The sequence below is a fragment of the Humulus lupulus genome, chromosome 1, assembly GCF_963169125.1.
Source record: "Humulus lupulus chromosome 1, drHumLupu1.1, whole genome shotgun sequence".
NCBI lineage: Eukaryota > Viridiplantae > Streptophyta > Magnoliopsida > Rosales > Cannabaceae > Humulus > Humulus lupulus.
Genome location: NC_084793.1, coordinates 309,615,383 through 309,628,263, shown reverse-complemented (window position 1 = coordinate 309,628,263; position 12,881 = coordinate 309,615,383). Strand labels below are relative to the sequence as shown.

The following is a 12,881-nucleotide window of genomic DNA, read 5'->3' as shown; positions in this document are numbered from 1 at the left end:
TCACATAGGTATTGAGTTACTTTTGTGAGAAACTTTTCACAGGGTACATGCTCATAATATTAGAGTATTTAAGGGTTAATTTCAGGACTTGTCCTTATCTTTCTTATTCTTCATTTTTTTATCTTATCAGTGCTTCAAGAACTCGAGGGACAAATATTGTATCATGGTGTCTGCACATTTGTTAGCCAAGATAACTTTAGATTATCCATTCAAATTATTATACAAATTGATGTAACAATTTTTAACAACTAGAAAATAATTTCTAATGCATGACTATTATTAATACATTTCCTTATATTTAGGTACGGAAGAGTAAACATTATAAATGACTTGAGACATAATATAATTATGTGATGTTTTATAGAATAATTTCATAATTGCATTATCTTAATTGGTTATCTAATTAATGTGAGAATATTCTTAAAGTAATATAATATAATATAAAAATAAGATATTGTATTGTATTAAATGAAGTATAAATTTCTTATACAGAAAGCTAAGCATATCCACATGCATGACATAAATCCAATCCAATTCTTTCAATTCATTTGGATTTTTCTTTCTTGGTCAATAATATAGTGTCATGGTTTTAGAATAACTAAGCCAATAACTTCCTTGTGAAGAAATTATCACTAAAAAAATCAGTAGTAATAAAACTTGGAATCTTTAGAAAGTATTAACTAGGGGTGAGCATCGGTCGGTTTGGGCGGTTTTTTCACAACAAAAAATCCAGAATTCGGTTTTCGGTCCAGATTGGTGCAATCCAAAAACTGATCGAACCAAACCAGTTTTAAAAAAAACCGACCGTTTTGGACCGCGGTTTGGTAGGTTAAACCGACCAAACCGAATTGATTATTATTTTTTATTTATTTATTTTTTTGAAAGTTTTAGTTAAAAAATTAAAAAATTTGGATTGTTGGAATTTATTTTTGTGCATTTTGAAAACATAAATATATACAACATAATTACATTTACAAATTTTAAAGTTTGAAACATAATTAAAAGTACAAATTTTAAAATTTTTAATAATTAATAATTATATAATATTATATTATTATTTTATTATGTTCGGTCGGTTTCGGTTTTATTGGTCGGTTCACCCAAATTTTTAAAATTGACCGAACAGTGGCGGTTTGCACCGTCGGCGGTTTTTTCGGTTTAAACGGTTTTGATTTTTTCGGTGTTCGGTAGGTCGGTGTACACAATTTTTTCAATTTTTCGGATTTTATGCTCAGCCCAAAAAAAAAGGTGGGAGTTACTTGGTTATGAATGAACCGTTTGATGAGAAAAAGAAAGTAGTGTATATCCAAATCCAATAAATTATAATGATCAGAATCTACCACTGCGTCTGGTCTGGTCTGGTATCTTCTTCTTCAATTATTTCTTTTCTTTTCTTTTCTTTTCTTTTCTTGGACAGAAAAAAGAGCAGAGAAGAAAAGCATTAAATTAAAGACTCTATCTTTATGGTCTCACAGTGACGCACTACGCACTAATATCGAGTTTCTTTAAGTTTGACGGAAAAAGATAAAACCCTCTTATCTAAGCAAACTCCTCTATTAATTTAAGAGTAACCATGGCCTTAAAATATGCCCTAAAATATTAACTACAATCACGTGTTACTATATTTTAAAATAATGAATGACAATTTTAATAAATGTGATTGACTAGACTAAATTATTACATCACTGTATGTAATATTTAAATATATATTTTATGTGCGTATATTATTACTCTTGATTTAATCCAACCAAAATATATAAAGAGACCGCCGACCAGATTTTTATATTTTTGACTTCTAACTGTTTTCAGCGCGATTTTTTATGAAACAAATTCTTTTATTAATTTAGCATAATTCTATAGTAGGAGCATAAAAAATATCCGATCAATTTCTAATTTTCCTAATTGGAAAAGTTGTAACCAAATTAAATTTTTTTATATGTATAAGAAAAAGTTACATTTCACATGTGTTTTAATTATAAAAATTCATCATCAACTTTTTATTTACAAAAATATATTACCACATAATTGAAAATACTTAGTTTCAAAATGATATTCTCTATTTTTTATTTGTATGGGTTTTCAAAAAGTAATATTTTTATTACTTATTATGTTGATAAGACTCTGAGCACTTCCTTTTTTTTTTTTTTACGAAATAAAGTATAACAAATTATTATATAACTTATTAGTAAAATAATTTTTTTTATAAAAAATAACTAATTAAAATTTTATTAGCATCTTAAACAACCAAAATAAAATTTTTAAAAACATAGAAAAACAAAAATTTCGAGATTTTGATTTTTTTCCAAATTCAAGTAGACATATTTTGTTATTTCGATATGCAATTGCTGATGTGGCACGATGTATATTCAAATAAAGTTTTCTAAGGTATTTTTGTAATTATTTTATAGAGTAAATTGCGGTTAAAATATTAAATATTTTTTTTCGACAATAAATATAATCAATATCTTCAAAATGTTGTATTTTTTTTTTATATTTATACTTTTTTTTGTCGTAAATATATCTGATAATTTTAAAATGTTACACTTTTATATTTTTTTTATTATATTAAAAAATAATAAGAAAGTAAAAAAATTTTAATTATTTTTTAAATTTGAAATTATTTTTAAAGTTTAACATTTTAAAAACATTAGTTATATTTACCAATAAAAAAATATTTGGGTATAAAAATATGGGTTAATACCATTTTGGACCCTGTATTTTGTCTCATTATCTGTTTGGACCCTGTGTTTTGACAAATTATTTTTTGGATCCTATATTTTATAAAATAGTTAAAATAGAACCCTAAACTCAATTTTAATGAAGATTAAATTGAATATAACAACACAATTTTTAAGCAGAATGATTTTATTTTTGTTCTGAATTGTTAGTTTGGTAAATTATTTGTAATTTTAGTTGAGAAAATATTGACCAAAATCGGGTTTAGGATTTTATTTTAACAATTTTATAAAACACAGGGTCCAAACAAATAATATGAAAAAATACAAGGTCCAAAAAAGTATACACCCTCCAAATATTGACTATATTTACAAAACAAAAAGTTTAAAAAGTATCTTGTAAAAACATGATTCTAACAAGTAACGAGAAAAAGTAATAATAATAATAATAATAAACCCTCTTTCTAACAATAAGTTAAAAGTTTCAAGTTTCAAGTTACAAGTTCAACCCATTGAATCTTCGGTTCAAAACGAGTAACCAACAACGACCCACGAGCCCACATGGGGTTTCGAACCCAGAAATCTCTCTCTCTCTCTCTCATTTTTTTCCTATAAAAACACCATCACATCTCTCGATCAACAACTCACTTTTCTCACTCTCCAAACCAAACACAATACTCTTCTTCTTCTTCTTCTTCTTCTAACTATGGCTTCCTCTTATCATTACCTTGTCATCTTCGCTCTCTTTTTGGTGTCGTTTTCCTCTGTTTCAACCTCAAACGACATGTCGTCCAGCAGCTCCCGAAGTGAGTCCGAGTTAAGGGAGATGTACACGAGGTGGGTAGTTGAGAACCAGAGAAGCTACAACGCCCTGGGCGAGGAGGAGAAGAGGTTTGAGATCTTCAAAGATAATCTCCGCTTCATCGACCACCACAACGCCCAGAAAAACCGGACCTATAAGGTCGGGTTGAACCGCTTCGCTGACCTCACCAACGACGAGTATCGGGTCGGGTTTTTGGGTACCCGGACTGATGCTAAACGACGTGTTATGAAGGCCAAAAACGCAAGTCGTAGATACGCTTTTGCTGCCCATGAAAACTTGCCTCACTCTGTTGATTGGAGGCAAAACGGCGCCGTTAACACCGTTAAGAATCAAGGAAGTTGCGGTTAGTTTTCATTTCCATATTTTTTTTATCAGCTTTTTAAAAAAGAAATATATAAATTTTATTAAGTTTTTTTTTTTTTTTTTTTTTGATATTTGAAAAGTACAAATATTTAGTTTTTTTATTTAAAAAAAAAGTATCTCTCGATATATATTAAAATACTTTTAATTTTTGTGAAAATTACATTTTATATATTTAAAAAATATGATTTTTTTATTACAAGTATTTTTAAAATTTGTATTCCTTTACGAGATTTTTTTCTCATATTTTTGTAAAAAATATTATTATTATGTTATATTTTTGTAAAAAAATTTATTATGCCATATTTTTTTTCTATAATCTAATTTTTTTTTAATTAAATTGATCTATTTTAATTAACATATTTTTGCATATTAACAGATAAAAAGCCGTATTTATGAAAAAATACCTTTATTTTTTTTGTTGAGAAAGTTAGTTCCACCTTACCTTCAACACCAAGAAAGACCAGTAGTTGGACTTTTTTAGACCAGATGGGTTGGGCTTATTGTCGATGACTTTATTTGGGCCCAGCTTACCAATTCTAATAGGCCCATAACAAATTAAAAGCCCAGAAAAAGTTAGTTAATTCAGGTCCAAAGTAATGAAATGATTTGAGTTTAACGGTTGAGCAGGAAGTTGCTGGGCGTTTTCAACGGTGGCTGCAGTGGAAGGCATAAACAAGATAGTGACCGGAGAACTGGTGTCCTTATCGGAACAAGAGCTGGTTGACTGTGACAGAGCTTACAACTCCGGTTGCAATGGGGGTCTCATGGACTACGCCTTTGAGTTCATCATCCAAAATGGTGGAATCACCTCTGAAGATGACTACCCTTATGCTGGTGTCAATGGCCGCTGCGACGTTGCTCGGGTCAGTCTCTCTCTTTCTCTCTCACTTAACCCCTTTAACAGGCACATACATATATATATATATATTCATTTTTTTTATCACAAAACACAAAAGGGTATTTACTTGTGGAACTTTTTCAGGCTAACAAGAAGGTTGTTTCCATTAATGGGTATGAGGATGTTCCTACCTTGGATGAGAAGGCACTGAAGAAAGCTGTAGCTCATCAACCTGTTAGTGTTGCCATTGAAGCTGGTGGCAGGGCTCTGCAGCTATACCAATCTGTAAGCTCTCATAAACTTGCTTTTCTATGATGGAGAATTAATCTAATGACTTGTTTTTAGAGGTTAAGTTTTAGCAGCTTTTAACCATTTTAATCAATCTTTATGAGCAATGTAATATGACTTATTGTGTGGAGTTGAGCACCACTAGTGCTTCTTAGCATATTATTGTTCTATCTGTAATGATTGAATTGGAAGGCTTAGTTTGAATCAGTGATTGACTAAATTTGTTTGGTTTATGGGAATTGGATTTAGCACTAGGCAGCATTGTTCAGTGAAATGAGCAAAAATATGAAAGAGATATGTGTAACTTATTTCAGCATACTGTATTTTGAATCATTGCAGGGTGTTTTCACTGGTGAATGTGGTACACAATTGGATCATGGTGTGGCTGTTGTCGGGTATGGCAGAGAGAATGGCGTGGATTACTGGCTCGTGAGGAATTCGTGGGGCACCAACTGGGGCGAGGAGGGGTATTTCAAGTTAGAGCGTAACCTGGTTGGTTCAAACAATGGTAAGTGCGGAATTGCAATGGAGGCTTCTTACCCTGTTAAGAGTGAGGGCGATGATGCTCCGATCGAGCCTTACTTGGCTCGTGAAGTTGCTGCTGCTGTGATGGTAGCTTCTGCTTAAGTAAACCATCTTTCGTTTCGGGGAACAGAGAAGACTCAAGTATGGTGGCAAAGATGCATAGAAGTTGCCCCTTTTGGTTGTTCTAGTACAAGTACCCCTTTGTTCTTTGTAGGTCTAAGAGTCACACCAGAAGAATGGCTGATCTTTTGGTGCCTTATTTGGAATCACTTTGTGTATATATAGATTTTAATATTTGTATAACTGCAACACAGAAGAAAGTTGTCATTTGTTGCAGCTCATTATCATTATTGTTGAAATTTTAGCCTGATTTCATCAGGGAAATCTATGCAATTACTTATGTTATTTATTATCTTTGTTTGGTGTTGATTTTTCATTCTAAGAGGCTGCATTGCATGGTGTGTTTGACTTTTTACAACATATACTTTAGAAATTTCAGTATAACTGATATAATCAGGTATTCTGGTTCAACATTTTGAATACATGAACTCTTTCAACATAGTACATGGAAACAAAAGGCACCACTTTTGAGACATTGAATATGGTTTTGTCTCTGCAGTAGACTGATCGAAAAGTTGTGATTCAAACTAGTCTAGTTTGAGAATTATAAAATTCCAAGCTTCAGAAAAATACCATCATTTACATAATAACTAGAAAAATATCACATTTCATTTTGTGGTGAGCCAAAATACGTCAATGAAGCCATGACAACTATAGGGATGTAAATGGGGCGGGTCGGCCCTGCCTTGCTAAAGATCCGCCTGCCCTGCTCCAGACGTGATGGGGCGGGTCGGTCCTGCCTCGCTAAAAATCCGCCTGCCCCACCCTGGACGTGATGGGGCGGGTCACACCCGACTTGGTTGGTAAGATTTTTTTTTTCTTTAATAAAAGGACTTATTTTTTAAAAAATGTTACAATATAAAAATAAATGGTAAAAAAATTTGTCATACTAAACATAAATGAGCTGCCTAATTTTTTTTATAAATGATCTTGCATATTAAAATAAAAAAATTAATATACTTCAAATCAAAACATCAACTTTCTCCTCTACGTCTCTTAAATATACTTTGTCTTATTTGTATATATATATTTGGATTGTGGATCACCCTAAATAGTGATAGTAATTAGTTTTTTAAAAAAATTCTTTATTACAAAAAAAAACAACAACAAATGAGTCAGGTCGGGTCAGATCTCGACCCGCCTATTTTTGCCCCGCTAATATTTGGATCACGGGTTGCCACGTTGTGTCGGGGCTTCAACCCACCCCAATCCACCATATTTTATTGTCATCCCTGAACAACTGGACTTTTAAAAGCCACTTTTGAGCATTTTTTAGAGGTATGGTTAGATTTACAATACACTTTTACTTTTTTACTATAAAAAAACTCTTTGAAATTAGCTTATTCTCAAAGAGCTTTTTGAGAAGCTAAGGCAACCAGGCCTGTAAAACCCAACTCAGAGTATATGCTTAGAATTTCAAAATTTACAAAAATACCATCATTTACCAATTAATTAGAAAAATATCATATTTCAAGTCATGAAAGCAAAGGAAGTGTCATTCTTTTATGTATATCTTCACGCAATGGCAAAAAGTTATGTACCTTTGTGTGATCTCATCAATGGACCTTGTGTGTTTCTTATAGAACTTTAAATAAACAATATAATTAAAAAGAAAATATCTTTGATTGGTCATTTAATACAAAAAGTCATGTGTTGTATTATATTACTTGTTTTTAATTTTTGGATAATAAGTATTGTTATCGTAATCATTAATACCAAACAATAGAAGAGCAGTTGTCATGTGAGGCATTTCTTTTGTCATTTTCTTTCAAGTTGAGGCTGCTCAAGCATTTATAAGTATAACTTTGAAAAACTAACTAAAATAGTCATAATGAATTAGTTTTGGACTTTTGAAAAGATAATAATAATAATTATCAGACTTAAACAAACTCTAAAATACTAAAAGTAAGATTGTATTATATAAATTGGACGAATAATTTGTTTTTTTTCTAATGTCCATCTGAAAATTTTAATCAATTAGAAACATCCACTTTTTATGCTCCATTTTTTTTAAAAAAAAAAAAAGCAAAACTATGATGTAGCGCCAAATTTAATATGAATTCTTACGACAAAAGTCGAAAGAATCAATAATTTGGGAAAAATTAATAATTAGAGTATTACATCACATCACATTTTTTTTTTTGAATGAAAATAACGGAAATCAGTGGTTTTAATTATTGACAATTTTAAGCTCTTACGTTTGAGAAAAAAAATCATAAGGCAAAAGTTAAAGGGAACAATAATCCGAGCAAGGAAAAATATTATTTGTCCCATAAAATTTAGTAATAATTTTAGTCACTTGTATTTTTTTTTCTTAGTACTACAACTTTGGTCATTTTAGGACCTTTTTTGAAGCATGTTTTCATTTTTCTTGATCTTTTCTACTGATTTAGGGTAAATTTAGAGAGTGGTCCCTTAAAGAAACTTAATGAGGAAATCTAAAAGGAAGAGAAGAGATTAATATAGAAGCAATACACCTCATAAAGAAACTTTTAGAGGTCACTAGTTTTTTCTTTTAAGAAACATGTTAAATAAGGTTTCTTTTACACATTTTGCTTTATATATTAGAATCAAAGAGTTAGGCCTCAACCCTTTCCTTATTTTCAACTATGTTAGATAGAGATAGATAATACATTATAATATTACAATTCAATATTTAAAAAAATGTGTCAAATCACTTTTATTAGATAAATTCCATCACTAATATAGGTTTATGATAATATATAAGGAAAATATTTTGGCTCTTATGTTTTTCTCGAATACGCGATTGGCCCTAGTATTTTTTTCGAATACGCGATCGGCCCTTGTGTTTTGTTAAATGAAAATTTCGACCCTGTGGTTTAGAAAATAGATCAAAATAGTACCCTAACTTGATTTTGATCAAAATATTTTCAAATATAAGATCAATTCTCGGGTCGTTAGTGATGCGATGGATTCAGAGAAATGGCGAAAGTGATCGAGGAGTTGAGAATGAAATATTATATTTGATTTTTTTTTTACCAAAATTGGGTATAAGATACTATTTTTATCTATTTTGTAAAACATAGAGTCTGAATTGTCATTTAACAAAACACATGAGCCGGTCGTATATTTTGAAAAAACACAGGAGCCAAACTAGTATTTTCCCTAATATATATATATATATATATATTCAATAAAAGTTGGAAGAGCATGGTTGTTAAAGGGTGATTTATTAAGCTGCTAAAGGGTGATTTTTTAAGCTTACCAACTGAAATAAAAAAACAATGAAAAATATTCACTCTCATTCTCATAATATGAGATTTTATGAGAGTAAGCATACCCCAATTTTTAATGTACATGTGCAAAGTTTATTATAATATAATTGTAATTGTTTGGGTGGACCAGAAGTTGCCTGGATATAGCTGTAGAATAATTTAGTATGGCCCTCTAAGGAAAACTACACAATAAAATAATTCAATTTATTAGTTTTACAATATAGAAGCTAATCCAATATGTAGTTGCTACTCATGATTAGCTCAAGAAAATATTATTTTACACCACCACAACCTAACATTATAATCAAGTGCTGTAGTTGAGCAGAGAACGTGTTTAAAGTCTTTTTCACCATGAAATTAACCTTGGTTTTCACAAACTATACATGTTGTAAAGCATAATATAAAGATTAAAGAATACTAATGAGTATTAATATATGAAGTAATTGGTAAAAATATACTTATTTTAATATTATTTCGAAAAATAACATTATTTTTTGAGACAAGGTGTCGAGTAATTTTAATAGAGAGTTGAATATGTTCGAATATATCGTCGAATGTGTCAAAAAGACTTGAGATTATGTAACTTATTTTTAGGTAGGGTTTATACATTTTAAGACCTTGTGTTTTACCTTCATTATTTTTTGGACCCTATATTTTGTAAAATGGTTTAAATAGGCCCCTAAACCTGATTTCGATGAACAAAAAATTAAGTATAACAATACAATTTTTAGGCCGAATGACTGTATTTTTGTTTTGAGTTGTTAGTTTAATGAATTATCTGTGATTTTAGTTTAACAAACTTTGATCAAAATCGAGTTTAGGAGTCTATTTAAACTATTTTAGAAAACACAAGGTCCAAAAAATAATTTTTCAAAATACAAAGTCCCAACAAATAATGAGATAAAATACAGGGTCCGAAAAAGTATAAACACTTTTAGTTAGTAGTCTTGAAGCCCTTAACTTTGCTTTTTAAAGTGATTAGTGCATAAAAGAATAAACCCTCAAGGTAAGAAAAGAACAGTATACCTAAAAAGTAGTTTTGGATTAGTTAATTCCCAACCAAAGGGCAAAAGGGTCAATTTCGTAGTTTGAATGTGACTTTGCATAAATCCATTTGATTGAAAATTGAAGCATAAATTCATATAAAAATATCTGTAGCTTTCTTTATTAGAGTCTTGCACAGATACACTTTTGGCTTTTTAAGTATAATAATATATTTCATCTGTTTTTTTTTTTCCTTTTCCAAATCTAAATCTATATAGACCAATACCAAAACAGCCATTCCCAAAAGATGGTTGCTGTGTTTAACAAAGAGCTATTGAGTTGGTACCTAATCACTCTCAAACTCAGAGAAACTGTAGAATCTGGTGTCACAACATCACCAGCACCAAACTCAGCAAAATCTGCTGAGTTTTCTGAGCAGCCTCAAAACCATGTCCAAAAGCAGCAGCACAAGCCAACTGAATCTCTCCAAGTTGTGCTAAAACAAGATGGAGATAACATTGAAGATGAGCTCAAGTCACCAGATTCTGAGTGGGTGATTTCCATCATAGAAAAACTCGAACAAGCTCAACAAGATGACTTTGTTGGTTCATGGGCAAAGCTATGCATCTACAGAGTTCCTCACTACCTAAGAGAAGGAGACGACAAAGCTTACTTCCCTCAGATTGTGTCTTTGGGGCCTTATCATCATGGCAAGAGACGCCTTCGCCAAATGGATCGCCACAAGTGGCGTTCGCTTCACCAATGCCTTAAACGCAACAACCAAGACATAAAGCTCTACCTTGACTCAATCAAAGAGCTTGAAGAAAAGACTAGAGCTTGTTATGAAGGAACAATCACTCTCAGCAGCAATGAGTTTGTGGAGATGATGGTACTTGATGGCTGCTTTGTTCTTGAGCTTTTTCGCGGTGCTGCTGGTGGATTCAAGCATCTTGGTTATCCTAGAAACGATCCAATCTTCGCTATGCGTGGCTCGATGCATTCCATTCAGAGGGACATGATCATGCTTGAAAATCAGCTGCCACTCTTCATACTTGAGCGGTTGTTGGAACTTCAGCTCGGTGATCCTGACAAAAGAGTACTTGTTTCGAAACTAGCTCTGCAATTCTTTGACCCTTTAATGCCAACAGATGAGCCATTATCTAAGAGTTACAGAAGCAAGCTTGAATCATCTATGGGATACAACGCCGCAACATTTGATCCATTATCCGATCAAGGTGGAACCCCATGAGTCTTATCATACATACCATTCTATACTATGTTTTCTAAACTTCTCTTTCGTACAACTATTCTTACAGGTGCCCTGCATTGCCTTGATGTGTTCAGAAGAAGTCTGTTGAGAAGAGGGCTTCAACCAGAGCCAAGAGTTTGGATGAAGCGTTGGTCTCATTCTCATAGAGTTGCAGATAAGAGAAGGCAGCAGTTGATACACTGCGTCACAGAGCTAAGAGAAGCTGGTGTCAAGTTCAAGAAGAGAAAGACTGATCGTTTCTGGGATGTCAAGTTCAAGAATGGTATACTTGAGATCCCTAGGCTGCTGATCCATGATGGTACGAAGTCACTTTTTCTAAATCTCATTGCCTTTGAGCAGTGTCATTTCGACTCGGGCAATGACATCACTTCTTATGTGATATTCATGGACAACTTGATCAACTCACCTGAAGATGTTGGCTACCTCCATTACTGTGGAATCATAGAGCATTGGCTGGGGAGTGACTCTGAGGTTGCTGACCTCTTCAACAGGCTTTGCCAAGAGGTGGTTTTCGACATAAACGACAGCTATCTTTCGAGGCTATCTGCTGATGTAAACCGCTACTACAACCATAGATGGAATGCTTGGAGAGCTAGCTTGAGACATAACTATTTCAGCAATCCTTGGGCCATTATTTCGTTTGTTGCAGCTGTTGTGTTGTTGGTGCTCACTTTTGCTCAAACCTTTTATGGAGTTTATAGCTTTTACAGGCCATCAAATTAAGCCAAGTTTTAAGAAAAACTTACTTTTATGTGTTTCATTCTTTTCTTGGGACAAATCCCATCAAGGAAAAACACTTAAACTTCTGTATGAACAGTTATTTTCTTTTGCAATTGTTTGCTGCCAAAGCCTTAAATCCAGGATTGGAGTTTCATGTTCTTGAGTGTCTTGTTTGTCAAGTTTTGAGGCTTTTCAAATGGGTTGTGAAAATGTTCTTCAAAAGCATCACTGTCTGCAATTTGAATGACTGAATCGAACATAAGGGCACTGTCTGCAATTTGTATCTTTGTATGTTTTTAATAATAAGTTAAAGTTCAATTTTTTTATCAATGTAGATTTGTATAATTAACAATATAAGAGTGATATAGAAGGCTTTGTGTTTTGTTCCGTTTATGGACAAATTCTATTATGTATTTTAGAATGTATATTGTGGAGAATTCATTCTTGCACAAAATCTAAGCCGCATATAGATGTAATAAAAATGAATTATTTCTTGTTATGAGACAAGCTATCACTCCAAATGCTCAACATGCTTAATTTCGTAATCACTTTGTGCTTTGGAATAAGCACAAGAATAATATGAGGTAATCTTATTGGGACAATCTCGACCAACCCAAAAAAAGGCACACCGGTGCACCCACTCTCTAGTTTTTGGCTCAAGAAGTATTTTCGGCGCAAATTTTTTTTTATAGTTGTGTATATTGTAGTTATTTAGAACATTCTGCAAATTTTTAGGAAATTCGGAATAATTTACCGCGCTGAAAAACAAGATTTAAATAATTTGTTGCTCGCATGAATGTTTTTTTTTATGTGTAGAAAATAGTTTATTTGAACATTGTTTTTGGCAATATAAATTATTCGAAATTTATTCTGCAAAATGCTCTAAATAATTACAATATACACGACTAAAAAATTTTACTCCGAAAATATTTTCCGAGCCAAAAACTAGAAGGAAGGTGCACCGAAAAACTACCCAATGTTATAATATTTGATGAAAAAATTAACAATTTAAGAAAATATTAAAGCACAAATGTGGTTA

General features: G+C 31.9%; 2 protein-coding genes across 2 annotated transcripts; both read left to right on the top strand.

Annotated features, from left to right (window-relative positions):
* The first annotated feature begins 3,219 nt into the window (after positions 1 to 3,219).
* Positions 3,220 to 5,924, top strand: LOC133812848 (cysteine proteinase COT44). The gene is made up of 4 exons (XM_062246669.1): positions 3,220 to 3,841; positions 4,489 to 4,724; positions 4,844 to 4,984; positions 5,327 to 5,924. Exons 1-4 carry the CDS (start codon positions 3,382 to 3,384, stop codon positions 5,612 to 5,614), a joined length of 1,125 nt encoding a protein of 374 aa, XP_062102653.1. The 5' UTR covers positions 3,220 to 3,381; the 3' UTR covers positions 5,615 to 5,924.
* A 4,158-nt stretch (positions 5,925 to 10,082) lies between these two features.
* On the top strand, positions 10,083 to 12,164 carry LOC133812847 (UPF0481 protein At3g47200-like). The gene is made up of 2 exons (XM_062246668.1): positions 10,083 to 11,087; positions 11,169 to 12,164. Exons 1-2 carry the CDS (start codon positions 10,160 to 10,162, stop codon positions 11,843 to 11,845), a joined length of 1,605 nt encoding a protein of 534 aa, XP_062102652.1. The 5' UTR covers positions 10,083 to 10,159; the 3' UTR covers positions 11,846 to 12,164.
* Positions 12,165 to 12,881: the final 717 nt, after the last annotated feature.